General features: G+C 37.1%; 1 protein-coding gene across 4 annotated transcripts in view; it reads left to right on the forward strand.

The window, feature by feature from the left end:
* Positions 1-17,340, forward strand: part of map7a (microtubule-associated protein 7a) — a 50,971-nt gene that overhangs the window by 30,457 nt on the left and 3,174 nt on the right. For all 4 annotated transcript variants that reach the window (XM_022673215.2, XM_022673214.2, XM_022673216.2 and 1 more), the window contains 6 exons: positions 3,679-3,908; positions 5,206-5,362; positions 7,330-7,501; positions 8,850-8,954; positions 9,184-9,234; positions 10,178-10,406. In XM_022673215.2, coding sequence (XP_022528936.1) covers positions 3,679-3,908; positions 5,206-5,362; positions 7,330-7,501; positions 8,850-8,954; positions 9,184-9,234; positions 10,178-10,406 — 944 coding nt within the window. The remainder of the gene's footprint in view (positions 1-3,678; positions 3,909-5,205; positions 5,363-7,329; positions 7,502-8,849; positions 8,955-9,183; positions 9,235-10,177; positions 10,407-17,340) is intronic.

Genomic DNA, 17,340 nt, shown 5'->3' on the forward strand with positions numbered 1-17,340 from the left:
TAGTTTAGGCCGTATGAAACATCTGTAATAGTTTCACTGCAGAGGAATTTATTTATTTAACACATTCTGTATTCTTAAGTTATAAACACATTGCTGATTTTATTGTAGATATACTGTATATTGGATCATATTGGATAGTTTTCCATTCAGTTATTACAGGATCTGTATCTGTAAAACTACAGTCATACTGTACATTACTGTATAGTGTATATAACTGTATACTGTATGTTACTGTACTATATATTACTAACTTTTTGTGACTTTACAACTGACTTTTTAATTTACTGTGTATATACAGGATTGTACTATATTTTATATTTTATGGTTATTACTAGGAGGTAACACTTTATAATACTGTTCCATAGTTAATAGGTAACTAAGCAGTAACTAAGCAGTAAATAATTAATAGTGCTGCATTAACACCTAAATATTTTCTATTAACTACCAGGAAGTACTGAATAATTACTCAGTAAATAGTACTGAACTAATGATTATAATAGTTCACTATTAACTCCACAATAATTACTGAGACTTACATATCTCCCAGAGAACTACTTACTAATTATGTCTCCTTTATAATAACTATTCATTAATTACTGCTCAAATCAACATTAACTACTGAAAACCCTTACATGCCACCTGGGGAACTATAGATCTAAATCAGTCTACACAAACAATTATTCTATCAGTGGTGATATTAAAGGCATATTTGAGTGACACCATTTGTAGTAGTAGTAACCTTAATTACCATCATTATCTTCCAAATATTAGCAACATATAGTAAAATACTACAGTGTGTCGTAATCTGCTTAAACCCCTTTTTTGAAAGAAAAAAAAACTTTATAACGTAATATTATTACATAGTAGACATTATTTATGTTCTCCAGAAGACTCTAAGACTGACTGTACTCAATTTTGTTTTAATGGTCACTGCTTTAATTTTCAGCACCAACCTTATAAACGTTCATCTTTAGCCTTACAGTCTCACAGACTTTTAGTGCCCATTATTAGGGTAATTACGGTAATTCCACAGCGCCGGACCGCTAGCCTCTATCAGTGTGTTTATCTGCTGCTGCAGGTTATTCTATCAGTGGTGATATTAAAGTCAGTGACACCACTTATCATATATTAACCTTACTTACCTTAGTATGCTCAATATCTTCCAAATGTTAGACACACTGAAATGTGCAGTAGTCTGCTTAACCCCCATTTTTTGTAATGTTCTGTCAGTGTGTTACAGGTGTTTATTCTAAACCTTCTTCTTCAGTCCTCCTGGAGATGTGCTCAGTAGAAGTGATGGCTCACATACAGCTTTACTCTAGGCTGTGTCCTACATCTTTATTCTGGGGGAAATCATGTTTAAATGAATAAATATTTGTGTTAGATAACGAACTAGGCATCCCTGTGTTCTTCATAGATAATTAATAAGGGGTCCCTGTCTTCTTTTTTCGGGAGTTAACAGCAGCACATGGTAACCCATTACTAATGACTGAGGAGTTACTGTGTTCTTCTTTAGGAGTTACTGTAGATCATACCACAGTATTATAAAGTGAGAAACATGTTAACTAATTACTAATTACTGAGGAGTTACTGTGTTCTTCTTTAGGAGTTACTGCAAATCATGTCACAGTATTATAAAGGGAAATATACATTAATAATAATAATAATAATAATAATAATAATAATAACAACAACACACATTTAACCTAGCTAACTAACACACACACATTTAACCTAGTTAACTAACACACACATTTAAACTAGCTAACAATAGTAACCTAGCTAACACACACACATTTCCTCTAGCTAACTTAGCTTGCTGACTAACACACATTTAACCTAGCTAACTAACACACACGCATTTAACTTGCTAACACACATATAACCTAGCTAACTAACCCACACATAAAAGTTAACTTAGCTAGCAAACGAACACACATAACCTAGCTAACTAACACACATTTAAACTTGCTAACTAACACACACATAATCTAGCTAATTTAGCCAGTTAACTAACACACACACATAATCTAGCTAACTAACACACATTTAAACTTGCTAACTAACACACACATAATCTAGCTAATTTAGCCAGTTAACTAACACACACATAATCTAGCTAACTAACACACATTTAAACTTGCTAACTAACACACACATGACCTAGCTAACTTAGCCAGTTAACTAACACACACATAATCTAGCTAATTTAGCTGGCTAACGCTAACTACACACACAACTTAGCTAACCTAGCTAACACACATCCTAAAGCTGGTTAACAACCCACAAAGAGTCCTCCTCTGATCCGGGGGTAAAATCAGCTGGAAAAGATCTCAATATCTTGATTACTAGTTTATTTTCAATCAAATACAGAAATATGAAAGCAGCAGAGTTTCTCTTAATCCTCCTCCAGCAGCAGCAGCAGCAGCGCACAGCAGAGAATTTACACGAAGGACCAGGAGAGCTGCGTCCGCTGTGAAATTACCGTAATTACCCTAATAATGCGCAGTGAAATAAATCTCTGTGAGACTGCAAACGCTGAAGATGCACTTTTACATTATTACAGTCTTACAGTCATTCTTAGAGTCTTAGATGCCTTCTGGAGAACTTTCATCAATGTCTTCTATGCAATAATATTACATTATAATGTTGTTTTTTTCTTTCAAAAATGATGGTTAAGCAGAGTCATACACACTGTAGTATTTTACTATATGTTGCTAATATTTGGAAGGAACTGAGGATAATAAGGTAATTAACTACTACTACTACAAATGGTGTCACTTGCTTCATTCAAATATGCCTTGAATTAATATGCATTTAACTCAAATATGCCTGATTTAGATCTATAGTTCCCCAGGTGGGATGTAAGGGTTTTCAGTAGTTAAGGTTGATTTGAGCAGTAATTAATGAATAATTATTATAAAGGAGACATAATTAGTAAGTAGTTCTCTGGGAGATATGTAAGTCTCAGTAATTATTGTGGAGTTAATAGTGAACTACTATAATCATAAGTTCAGTACTATCTACTGAGTAATTATTCAGTACTCCCTGGTAGTTAATAGAAAATATTTAGGTGTTAATGCAGCACTATTAATTAGTTACTGCTTAGTTCCTGCTTAGTTACCTATTAACTATGGAACAGTATTATAAAGTGTTACCTTACTAGGATTTTAGTCCTGTAAAATTACAGTAAAATATTTCCAATTCTAATAATGTAAATTGACAATACTGGCTAACAAAGCTTTTAATTATACAATACTGGCCATTACTTTTAGAAGACCCCCAGTTTTGTTCCATTTATTTATGCCATTTAAAGTTTTTCAGGTCCAGTAAATAATCTGAGATGGTACAAAAAAGTTAGCAGAAACACAGAAACTCTGTAACTAAAAGGAAAAGGAAACGTCTTTTTTATAGAGAAATTACAGATGGAGCCAGAGAGCAGTGAATACTGTTTTCTACACATTAAAAAGACTCTGGAGAAACTGGAGAAAACTACTACAGGAAGAGTCAGGTCTGGCTGACCCGCATGGCAACAGCTTTAGCCTATAGCTCAGATTAACATTGGTCTCATCTTATCTTGGCTGTACAGCACTGCTAATGTTATAAAATGTTTGACGGTAGTGTATATAAAGTGTATATTAAGTTTATATTAATTTCTTTATTTGTTGCTCCTTTAAGTCCTTCAGTAAGACCGCCTCCGAGACAAGCATCTCCCAGACAGGAGTGTTTGCCTCCCCTGGCTGAGGAGGACACAGAGTCAGAGCCTGTGTCTGACTCCACTCAGTTTCAGTGTAATAAACCAGCTCCTCCGTTTCTGCGAGAAGATGCTGGACAGAACGGTCCAGTCCTGCCAAACACGGCCCCTCTGGGACCCCCAGCTCCTGCTGCCTGCACTCAGCCTCCCAACGGTGAGGAAAGAATAGAACTTCCATAGCTATTTTTATCCTTCTGGCCTTAAGGTAAGAAACGCAGAGCTGTTCTGTTTGGAGGCGTTTCGGTTTGTTTTAGGACCCGGAGAGACTTTTATACCCTTCTGAGTGTTTTACACACTGTATTCAGTGATGCTAAATTACTGAGATGTAGAACAAATGCTAATACATCCAATTAACCCATAAGAGCCAAGACCCACTTCTGAATATTGATGCCAAATTCAACATTGAATCAGATAAATTCAGCAAGCAGCTTATTAATGATTATTATTTGGATGATGCACCATTTTTAGTATATAGTATAGTATATAGTATAGTATAGTATATATATACTAAACTACTCGACTACTGCATCACACGCCTCGACTACTGCAATGCCGTACTAACTGGCCTCCCGGCCTGTGTAGTAAAACCACTACAGATGATTCAGAATGCAGCAGCACGTCTGGTCTTCAACCAACCAAAACCTACGGGCACATGTCACTCCGCTGCTCATTGAGCTCCACTGGCTACCGGTTGCTGCTCGCATCAAATTCAAAGCGCTTACAATCGCCTACAAGGTGATGACAGAACAGGCTCCTTCCTACCTGCACTCGCTCCTGAAGGCCTACGCTACCTCCCGGCCGCTGCGCTCCTCCAGTGAATGTCGCCTCGCTTCACACAAAGCAATCCAGACTGTTCTCATACAGAGTTCCCCAATGGTGGAACAAACTACCTTCCACTACCGGATCAGGAGAATCTCTCACTATCTTTAATAAACTCCTGAAGACAGAGCTCTTCAAAGAGCACCTACTCTCCTAACACCTCTAACTAACTACCTTCTACTACCAGATCAGGAGAATCTCTCACTATCTTTAATAAACTCCTGAAGACAGAGCTCTTCAAAGAGCACTTACTCTCCTAACACCTCTAACTAACTACCTTCTACTACCAGATCAGGAGAATCTCTCGCTATCTTTAAGAGACTCCTGAAGACAGAGCTCTTCAAAGAGCACTTACTCTCCTAACATCTCTAACAAACTAACTAATTCTAACCTCATCTCCTTCTTCCTCTTCTCTACTCCTCTATCCCATTATTTCCCTCTGACCTCCTTAAGGCCCTATCTATAGATGCTTTATTTTTAACTTCTATTATTTTTGTACTTAACCTCTTCTATTATTTGCACTTCAATATTGTAAGTCGCTTTGGACAAAAGCGTCTGCCAAATGTAATGTAATGTAATGTAATGTAATAAATAATATATAAAATAAACACTTCTTTCTGTTTTGTTTTCAGTGCAAAGCTCGATTACTGCTGGGGGGCAAAGCAGACCCTCAGCAGGAACCACAGACCCTGAAGAGGCGTCCCGCCTGCTGGCGGAGAAGAGGAGACAGGCTCGGCTGCAGAGAGAGAGAGAAGAGGAGGAACGCAGGCGGAGAGAAGAAATTGAGAGGTGAGGAAAAAATCTGAGTGAGAGTCTGTTTTTTTTATAGATTGTCTTTAGAAAGTTAAAATTCTCATGCAAGGGGTTATCTTTAATTCACATTAAATAAACTATACGATTGGCTCATATACAGAATACAAGTGTATGTGAAACAAAACCTTTTTATCTACAGTAAAATAAGTTATTTACATTCTGAACATTTTAAGGGCTTTGGAGACTTTTGGACACTTAGAGAAGCTGTCTGTTCACTCTTTACTCTACGTAATCAATTCAAATCAATAACAGGAATCAACCTTATATACTGCATGTTCGAAAACAGATCTAGATCATTTGGAGAACATGAAATATTTGATTTGTATTCAGGAAAATATTCTAGGTTTAATAAGTTTAGGAACGTGCCAATTTTGTGATTTTTATTTATGATGTTTTGACAGTTGTAAATTTACTTCAATATTTAAAAACATTTTTTATTACAATTAGGATTATCAGAAAGAACAAAAAAAGGTGAGCTGTTTAGTGTTCAGATTAGCATTTCAGTACTACTAATCCTATACATTCTGATACTGGCCATTTAGAAACTGCTCATACAATATTAACAAGTATTAAATATTTAATATTGTAGAACAATACTGGACAAATACTCTACATTTAGACATTTATTAGAGCTAGTAGACAGTTAGTAAAAATTGTAAATATGGAAACCACATGTTCAGCAACTGGTCATTTAATACTGGTTCTGCATTTAGAAACTGGCTAATCAATTCTAACCAAATATTCAACATTTAATATTGACAGTATATTACACACTAGGACAGTGGCGTGCACAGACATTTTGGGGGGCAAGTGCTCAGGGGGGGAAAGGGCACTTTTTAGCACACGTGGAACACTTCATTATAAAATAAAATTATACGCACATGTTGAATTGACGTTGACTTTTATTTGTAACATTCTCTAAACGTAAGTTTTCAATGGAAACATGTCACACCACCAACTGATAAAATACATATACAATATTAATTAATATTAATATTGTAACTATGAGACATTTTACTGCACAACAAAATGATTTCAGGTTGGGTTTTGAGGGCAAACGGTAGGATTTTACTTGATGTGTGTGTTACCTGGCTGGTGGGACACGGGGGAGAAGAAGCCTATCTGTTGCGGTGCGTGCTGTGCTGAAGACTCGCTGAACTGAACTGCTGCTGCTGCAGCGCATCTTAGTGTGCCTTGCACGCGACCGCGCGGGGTCACGTGACAGAGGAAGAGAGGTCGGGTGTCGGTGTGTGCGAGCTGATTTCTGGGTATTCTGTTTTCACTCGTTTTTAATCGCTCAGGTTTTCAAAAGATCATTTCAAACCAGCCTCAGTAAAATCTTAATAATAAAAACGAAGTTTCAAAAGGGCACTTTGGTTGATAAAGGGCAGAGTTAGTGGTGCTTTAGCACCACCTGATGTCTATGTCTGCACGTCTCTGCACTAGGATACTGATCAAAACCTGTTACTGTTAAATACTGTGTAACTACTGTCTAAATTCTGTATGTTTGGAATGGCCAAGTACTGGTACTGTGCATTACATTACATTGTCCAAAATTTTTTTTTCCAAAACTAGACAAAATCTATGTGCTTTTATTGAGCAAAAAAATCAAGCGATCATTAAACTATTTTTTCTTAGTGAGATTCCTCAAAATAAGCTTACAATCTTAAAATCCTTGTAAGGATGTAAGGATAATTTAAAATGACTAAAAAATAAAATGTGAAAATTCTAAGTGAGACTGATTAAGGTCATTGTTCTTAAATAAACACAATATTCAGATAAATACAGTGCTTGGTAAGACAAAAATTGCTATCAAACAAAAAAACGATTAGTTTGACTAATTGATTTTGACATGATTATGGTTAAACATGGATATTAGGTATAAACTCTTGAAAATCCAAGAGCGGGTGCTGGATCTATTTCTGTGTGCATCATGTCTTCAGGCGAGGGAGAGAAGAGCTGGCCCGTCGGAGGGCTGAGGAGCGAGAGAGGCAGGAAGCAGAAGCACAGAGACTGGAGGAGGAGAGGAAGAGGAGGGAGGAGGAGGAACAAAGAAAGGCAGAGGAAGAGAAAGTTCAGAGGCACAGAGAGGAGGAACAAAGACTTCAGCAACAGGTGAGAGAACAGAAATCACCTGTAAATCCTGCTGTTTTCAGTGGGCACTTCTCTGTAATCTATTTATGAATTTAAATGTTTTTTTTTAATCCTAGTGGTTGACTTTCAGGACACATACTAATATGAATACTGTGCATTCAGATAGTGACCATTCAATACTAATCAAATATCATATTATAATATGCATTTAATAATAACTAACTAGTTACGCCTTCATTACTCCACATGGTGGCGCTAATTAAATTAATAGGGTACACTGCCAAAAATGTATTTGCAAAAAAAAAAAAAAGTAAATTGAGATGTATATGGTTATATTAAACGGGTAATATTAATTGTTAAATGGGTAAACAATTTTTTATTTTTTAAAAATAAAATTTAAAATACTCTTCAAATTACTTAAAAACACATTGAGGTCAGTGGTCCTAAAATATAATCGAAAATGTTTAGCAGAGAAGAAAAAAAAACATTTATTTCATTGAAATTTGATCATTTTACTTGCTAATATTTAATTTTTTGGAGTTTAAATGCTTATATAAAATACTGGTTGTTAAATTCTGTAAAACAGACTCCAATAAATGCATAATTACTGGTATTTGTTTATTTAGGAGTATTTTATGCTCTTTAGTAACCCTGATGCAGTGAAATATCGTAGAGAATTGTGATATTAATGTTATTGTGGGCAGTATATCTTGATAATTGTGTATCTTTGGATGTCCTGTTATTCTCATCTGCAGTAAACAGCACTTGGCTTGTGTTGTACAATATACAGCTCTGGAAAAAAAATAAGAGAACACTTAAAAAGTATGAGTTTCTTTGATTTTACCTAATTGAAAACCTCTGGAATATAATCACGAGGAAGATGGATGATCATCAAGCTGAACTGCTTGAATTTTTGCACCAGGAGTGAGTAGTAACAAGTTATCCAAAAACAGTGTGTAAGACTGGTGGAGGAGAACATGCCAAGATGCATGAAAATTGTGAATAAAAACCAGGGTTATTCCACCAAATATTGATTTATGAACTCTTAAAACTTTGAATATAAATATGAACTTGTTTTCTTTTCATCTTTTTGTTATTTCAGCCATTTCTCATTTTCTGCAAATAAATGCTTTAAATGACAATATTTTTATTTGAAATTTGGGAGAAATGTTGTTGGTAGTTTATAGAATAAAACATGTAAAAAATGTTTATTTTACTCAAACATAAACCTATAAATAGCAAAATCAGAGAAACTGATTCACAAACTGAAGTGGTCTCTTAATTTTTTCCAGAGCTGTATGCTGTTACATTGTAGAAATACTTCAGTTTTATGTGAGATAATAAATGCTGTGCTGTTATTGGCTGTCAGAGGGAAGAGGAGGAGGCTCGACAGAGGCTGATAGAAGAGCAGCAGAGGCTGGAGAGAGAGCAACGCTTCCAGAGAGAGGAGTCTGAGCGGCTGGAGAGGAAGAAGGTATGACAGCCGAGAGCGTGGATCAGTGCCTGCTGCTGAATGTAGGTCAGCGGTGCTGAGCACCGAGAGAGATCTCACAGTCTGGAGAATTAAAACCAGTAAAAGGGAGATTTCAGATTTTTTTAATAGACTGTATAGGCATTTTTAATTTTTATTTTTGTATTATTATATGCAGTTTTATTGATGATATTGTATTGTTTTTTTTTTAATTATTCTTTTATCTCCACAGCGACTAGACGAAATTATGAAAAGAACACGAAAAACAGATGCAACTGAGAAGGTAAGACCAGTGAAATGAATTAAGGCTTCATGATTATACATGATAATATATCAGAATGAATAACGATAATCTGTTTATTGGATGAAACTCAATTTGCAATTAAAAGGAGGCTCTATAGTACATTGTTGGGCACCTCTTTCCTGAATACAAGATAAGATGTGGTTGGGTATGGAGGTATATAGATTCTGTATAGCATCCTGTAGCACATTAACCTACAGATATTGCTGCAGTTGCGCCTATAGATCCTGCACACTTGTAGGTAGCTGGAGCTGGCATCCCAGCTAGACCCAAACATGCTCAATTGGTGAAAAATGTGGTAACTGTTGCACAAGTTTGTTCTGCACAAGAAGGTTACTTGTAGGTGAGTAACGCCTCGCTAAAAAGACCTTTTAGAGGATCTACAATCAAAAATAGTTCATTGTGGTCAAGACGTTCAAAGCGCTCCCGCTCTGATCGGGAGATCGCTGTTTCGAATCCCGGTCATGCAGCTTGCTATCAGCTACCAGAGCCCAGAGAGGACACAATTGTCCTTTCTTTCTCTGTAGATGGCACTCTTTCCCCTCATCACTCCAAGGGTGATGTCAATCAGCACAAGGAATCTGTGAGCTGATGTATGAGAACCGAGTCGCTGCGCTTTCCTCCGAGTGCACTGTGATGCTACTCGGTAATGCTGCATCAGCAGCAGTTCGAACAGAGGAGGTGTCTGACTTCACATGTGTCGGAGGAGGCATGTGTTAGTACTCACCCTCCTGGTGTTGTGGCATCATCAGTGATGGGTGGAACAATTGGTCTAAAAAAGTTAATTGCCTTAAAGCTTATATAGCTCACCCTATTGGCAAATTTTCTTTGCTTAAAATAAGCATAGTCTCAATTGACTTATTTTATATATGATTTTTTTGCAGTTCCATAACTGATTAACCATTTGATTCCCTGTGTTCAATAGAAACCTGCTTCCTCCAGTATCATAATGAAAGACAGTCTTCCGAATGAGAATATAAAGCCTATTCACAGTCTGCCGTTAGAAGACGTTATCAAGCTGCCCAGTCCATCAAAGGCCTCTAAGATAGCTCTGGAGAATGAGGAGGACATCCTTCCTGCAGTGGCCTTTAAAGAGCGCAGGTCCCTCCGTACTCTCACCGGCCTGGATGAGATCCAGGCTCATCAGAGAGCAGGTCAGAGATCCTTCCCTACAGACCGTATTTAGAAATGATCTCCCACAGCATGCTTTCAGTGATGTGCTGCTGGATTATTGACCTCATTAAAGCAACCACAAATTCTGTGTTTCTTACATTTATCGTGACTTTAAATTCACTGCAGGCAGTATAAACCCAAGATAATTCAGGCTAAATCTAATCAACTTATTTTCATGTATAATGATACTGTACATACATTTCATTCATCTATTTTCTGGTCTATTTTTATACATAGGGCGCACTGGATTATAAGGCGCATTAAGCAACACTAGGAAGGATGCCTACATCGAAGTGAACAAGGGTGTCCCCATGTTTCCCTTCTAATGGGGTCATTCTTAAAAAAACATTTTCTTTTAAAGTCAAACGAGCACTGAATGTTAATCTACAAAGATTTCCCTTCTGAAAACTGTTTATTTGGGTGATTAAAGCACTTAAAGCTGAGATTTACAATATTTTGTATAAGGGTGAGTTTTCAGGAAAAGTTTCTCCAGCACTAAGGCTGGGAGCAGTGATGGTATAGTTACTTTGAAAAAGTAATCCGATTACTGATTACTGATTACTCCTTTAAAAAGTAACTTAGTTACTTTATGGATTACTTGATTTTAAAAGTAACTAAGTTACTTTACAAGTTACTTTATTAGTTACTTTCAGCAGCTGCAGACACCACCTCCCGCCGCCTTAACATAAACATTATAACCAGTTTTGCCAATACTCCCTTTATTGGAAAATGCATTTTTAACAGCAACAATTTATCTCTATTAAGTTGAACTATTTCCTAAAAAAATAAGTTTTTTTTATAAAAATAAAAAAATTAACTTAACATAATTTTTTTTTTTTATAAAAAATAAAATATGGTCTTTCTTGATTTTACTAAACATAAATACTTGTTTTTATAAAAAATATATAAAATAAAGAAAGTCTTTCTTGACCTGACCTATTTAACACTGTAAAACTGAACATTGAATTTGTTCTCTGCAGGGCAGAAGGGAGTGGTTTTATAAAACAGAACCGTGTATATGGTCTAGACCAGGGATCACATATATGCGGACTGCGGTCCAACTACTGAGAAGGATTTAATTCTGACAGTGTTCATTTAAAGCACCGGAACTTTTCTTGTCTTTACGGTATGTGCGCTCTGCGCCACAGTGAACTTACAATCACGTGTGGTGTAAAATCTTTAAATGCTCTCCTCTGCCAATCAAATTTGTGGCAGACCGCTGCCCTGGCTAGTGAATTGGGACGCGGCCGCAAAAAAAACGCCTTTATAAAGAGATACTGGCGAAACCCGAGAACTGGCGAAAAACGAAAACGGGCGGAAACTAAAGACACGCCGAGCGCGAGAGAGAGAAACAGGGGAGAAAGCGAGACGCGTGTGATTGGGGAAGAGCGGAGGGGGAATGGGTAAGGGCGCGCGCGCGTGTGTGTGTGTGTGTGTGTGTGTGTGTGTGTGGAGGAGATGAGGTGGAGAGAGAGAGAGAGAGCAGTCATTACACTGTCTAGTGAACAGTATATAAGCTGACAAAAGCAAACTTTTCCAATTAAATTACATATTAATATTTTAAAAACCCACCAGAGACTCCAACAATCACAGCAGCCTTTCTTCTCGCTGACAGAGTCCCTGTAAATCAGCAGGGATTTTATAAAGAACAGGGAAGCCTGAAACTTCTCTTCCAGGCTTCTCTGGACGCTTGAAAGCGGAACTAAAATGTTTTCATGCGCTGCGCTGAGGACGCGTTACGGTGAATTTACACTGCTCCGACGCGACGACGCACAGCGACGGATCCCATTCATTTTCAATGGGAAGCGCCGCCTCCGTCAGACGCAGTCGCGCGGTGCATCATGGGTCCGACGCGTCGAGAGCGGGGGATGCGATGCGATGAAAAGTTGAGCCGAGCTGAACTTTATGCAAATGAGTCCGTCCAACACAATGCGTCTATCCAATCAGAGAGCAGGTGTTGGCCTGTAACGCGTCCTCAGCGCAGCGCATGAAAACATTTTAGTTCCGCTTTCAAGCGTCCAGAGAAGCCTGGAAGAGAAGTTTCAGGCTTCCCTGTTCTTTATAAAATCCCTGCTGATTCACAGGGACTCTGTCAGCGAGGAGAAAGGCTGCTGTGATTGTTGGAGTCTCTGGTGGGTTTTTTAAATATTAATATGTAATTTAATTGGAAAAGTTTGCTTTTGTCCGCTTATATAATGCTCACTAGACAGTGTAATGAAGCTCATTCAAACATTTATATGTATAAAGACACATTTATATTTATTAATTATTGGAAATAATAATAGCTTATATAAAAAAGCATTTCCCATTTATTAAAACGATTCAATTGGACGACGCAGGGAACGCCTTTGTCACGCCCACATGCGACCGGTTGGAGGGGGGTAGTGCGACCGTGTGCGTTGTCGCGTCGGAGCAGTGTAAATTCACCGTTACAGGCCAACACCTGCTCTCTGATTGGATAGACGCATTGCGTTGGACGGACTCATTTGCATAAATTTCAGCTCGGCTCAACTTTTCATCGCATCGCATCCCCCGCTCTCGACGCGTCGGACCCATGACGGTGAATTTACGGTGAATTTACACTGCTCCGACGCGAAAACGCACATGGTCGCACTACCCCCCTCCAACCGGTCGCATGTGGGCGTGACAAAGGCTTTCCCTGCGTCGTCCAATTAAATCGTTTTAATAAATGGGAAATGCTTTTTATATAAGATATTATTATTTCCAATACTTAATAAATATAAATGTGTCTTTATAGATATAAATGTTTGAATGAGCTTCATTACACTGTCTAGTGAGCAGTATATAAGCTGAAAAAAGCAAACTTTTCCAATTAAATTACATATTAATATTTTAAAAACCCACCAGAGACTCCAACAATCACAGCAGCCTTTCTTCTCGCTGACAGAGTCCCTGTAAATCAGCAGGGATTTTATAAAGAACAGGGAAGCCTGAAACTTCTCTTCCAGGCTTCTCTGGACGCTTGAAAGCGGAACTAAAATGTTTTCATGCGCTGCGCTGAGGACGAGTTACAGGCCAACACCTGCTCTCTGATTGGATAGACGCATTGCGTTGGACGGACTCATTTGCATAAAGTTCAGCTCGGCTCAACTTTTCATCGCATCGCATCCCCCGCTCTCGACGCGTCGGACCCATGATGCACTGCGCAACTGCGTCATGTGTAAAAGTGTAATAGTGTAAAACCAGTCAAATCCTCTCAGATTACTCACCATCCCTTCACCTTTTCAGCTACACAAAATATTTATTACTGGACTTTACCATAATGCTTTAGAATAGGGGTCACAGATTCTGACAGCTGGTATCAGAATATGTGACCCTATGCCATTTCTATTTAAAATAATGTAAAACCAGACAAACCCTCTCAGATTACTCACTATCCCTTCACCTTTTCAGCTACACAAAATATTTATTACTGGACTTTACCATAATGCTTTGGAAAAGGGGTCACATATTCTAATACCAGCTGTCAGAATTTGTGACCCCTAATATAAATCATTATGGTAAAGTCCAGTAATAAATGTTTTTGTAGCTGAAAATGTGAAGGAACAGTGGGTAATCTGAGAAGATCTGGTTGGTTTTACACTCTTGTATGTGGAGATGGCAGAGGGTCACATATTCTGATACCAGCTGTCATAATCCGTGACCCCCTATGCCATACCTGTCAAGTCTCCCGTTTTGGCCGGGAACCTACCGTATTTTACTCCTCTTTCCCGCCGTCCTCCCGTATTATTATTTTCCCGTAAATTTCCCGTATTATATTAAAATAATATATATATATATATATATATATATATATATATATATATATATATATATATTATTGAGGAGACAGGGCACTGACCGCTCTGTGTCTCTTAACCAATCGTGGAGCCGGTTCAAGGAGAAAGTCCCGCCTTTCAGGAGAAACAGCCAATCAGCTTGCAAGGAGGGTCAGTGTGGGGAAGCCCCCCGTCGCGGTGAGTTCAGGCAGCTCGTCGGAGCAGCTGATGTTAAAACCTATCTGTATATACAGCGATTTTTCTAAAATAAAAGTAACGGTAGGCTAATGGAAACTATGATGAGATTTTTCTGATAGCTGCTTAAAAATACTTGTCTCCGAAATAAAACACACAGATTAAACCTTTTAAAATTATAAAAATAAAGTTTGTGACTCAGTTTAACTAGAAATTTGTAGAGGACCGAAATGAACTGAACTGATCAGGAGTGATCAAAAGAAAGAAGTATTAATTAAAAATTATTAATTGTGTAGGCCCATTAGGACTAATTTTTACTGATGGAATATATCTGGTCCTTGTCCTTTTAGTAAAAGCTCATGATACTATTTTTTAGGTCACCTACAGTCATTTTGCAGAATTTGTGCACCCTTTGTTCAATTTTAAATCCATTAAATAAAAATATATATATATCATATAAAAGAGTGCATTATGCCAAAAAAGACATGAAATCTTAACTTTTTTTTAAATATCTAGATAAGGATTTTTAATTTGGCTGCATTAAAATAATGACATATGTAGGAATGTCCACAACATTTCAGATTCTGATCATCTAATTGTAGTGTAAGTGTTTCACATGTGGTTATTTTAGATTTTTTTTAAACCTGTCTTAAAATGTAAGGGATACTGAACCTTCGTTGGGCTGGTGGGACGGCTTTAAGTGGACAGAGGAAAATATCCCTTATTTTTAAATCTAAAACTTGACAGGTATGCCCTATGCCAAGGCTTAGCTGCGAATACCATTCTTGATTTTATTTTGTATCTGAAAAGGTGAAGGGATGGTGAGTAATCTGAGAAGATTTGGTTGGTTTTACACTATTTTAAATGGAGATGGAGTAGAGTCACATATTCTGATACCAGCTGTCAGAATCTGTGACCCCTGTTCCAAAGCATTATGGTCAAGTCCAGTAATAAATGCTGAGTGTAGCTGAAAAAAGTGAAGGAACAGTGAGTAATCTGAGAAGATTTGGTTAGTTTTATACTATTTTAAATAGAGAGGGAATAGGGTCACATATTCTGATACCAGCTGTCAGAAAGTGTGACCCCTATGCCAAGGCTTACCTGCGAATACCATTCTTGATTTTATTTTGTAGCTGAATAGGTGAAGGAATAGTGAGTAATCTGAGAAGATTTGGTTAGTTTTATACTATTTTAAATAGAGATGGAATAGGGTCACATATTCTGATACCAGCTGTCAGAATCTGTTACCCTTAATATAAAGCATTATGGTAAAGTCCAGTAATAAATGTTTTTGTAGCTGAAAAGGTGAAGGAATAGTGAGTAATCTGAGAAGATTTGGTTAGTTTTACACTGTTTTAAATGTAGGTGGAATAGGGTCACATATTCTGATGCCAGCTGTCAGTATGAGTAAAGCCCAGTGATTGCATCACTTTCACAAAAAAAAAAACTCATGCTTAAGATAGGACCTGGCAAAGGCACATATTTACAGTTGCATCATGTTTCAGCCCATTTTGTCTCCAAAATATCAGAAAACAATGAAAAAATAACCTAAACCTTTTATAAATGTAATTATCTTTTAACAACCCAAAGGCCATTATAACTACCATTTGAATTAATCATATATCAGTTTAAATATGATACACATTATCTAATGTATGTTTAGCATGATAGCACAGGTGTAAAGTATGAGATAATCAATCCGTTTTCTTCTGTTTTGTAATACTACCAACATAAAAGTAATGGGATAAAAGTAAACATTTTCTTAGTGTTACTCAGTTTTCTGTTACTCAGTTACTCAGTGTTACTCAGGTTTTATCTAATCTTTTACTCCCCCCCTGCCTTCTTCATACAAGGTGAAAATGTAGAGAATTAATAATGAAACGTTCATGTTTAAGATCGTTTATTTTATTTATAGACAAAATAAACTGTAAACACCGTTTCTCATCGTCCGGCGGACCGACAGCAGCAGAAGGAGAAAATAAAGCGAGTCCGCGTAGCTTACGCAGTCTACGGAGCGCGCTCGTGCCCGTGAACAGAAATTGTGCAATAGCGCTCTCTGTGGTCACAGAATCCGACGGTCACAGAAAATGGTGTAACACCGGTAATGCATGAAAATAACACAAAAGCTGAGTTGTAGTTGAGGAGGTATGTTATGATTATAATCACCTGTTGCAGGAAATAAATCTTATTTTCTTCTTTATAAAGACTTATTGTCTTACTAAACATTGTAAGTTTTAGATTTTGCTTATTTTAGCAACAATTATGTGAAACAGTCTTAACAATTTTCTTCTTATTTAAAGTAATTTGAACTCAAAAAGTCAGCAATTTATTCAGCAAGTTATTCTGATACTTGTGTCCAAATTTAAGGGGATTTTTGCTTAATTTCAATTATTTTTAATCATTTTGAGACTTTGCGAATGCATTCTTTTTTTTTTTTTTATATTAGCATATGTCTTAATTTTTGTCTAGTTTTTGCCAATTGCCTTTTTTGCTGTGTAGGTGAGTTTTGTATAAGCCACTATTTTACAGAATGCATGGGAATCCCACAAAAGCAGATTTGCAGTTGAGAAGGTGTGCTATGATTATAATCACCTGTTGGCATAAGCTGTTAAAAACCAGCATTTTTGCCTGATATTATACACACAAGTCTTGTAGATTTCTATTCAAGCATCATGTTTGATAAGAAATGTTACGAATAAGTAAGTAAGAATGTCCAAGAAGGACTTGAAGGCAGCAAAATTAAACAAAAAACATTAAAACAAAATTTTACATAGATTTCTCTCCTGAAAACCTTTTATTTGGGTGAGTAAAGCAGTTTTGTATGTACAGTAAGCTTAGACTTTTCTCCAGCGTTTAGGCTGGGTGCAGCAGCATTAGCATTAGCCGCTAACTGCAGCGCAAGCAGGAAGTAAATGTATATATGTATACCTAATCACTAGCT

This window comes from Astyanax mexicanus, chromosome 14 (genome assembly GCF_023375975.1).
Source record: "Astyanax mexicanus isolate ESR-SI-001 chromosome 14, AstMex3_surface, whole genome shotgun sequence".
Classification (NCBI taxonomy): domain Eukaryota; kingdom Metazoa; phylum Chordata; class Actinopteri; order Characiformes; family Acestrorhamphidae; genus Astyanax; species Astyanax mexicanus.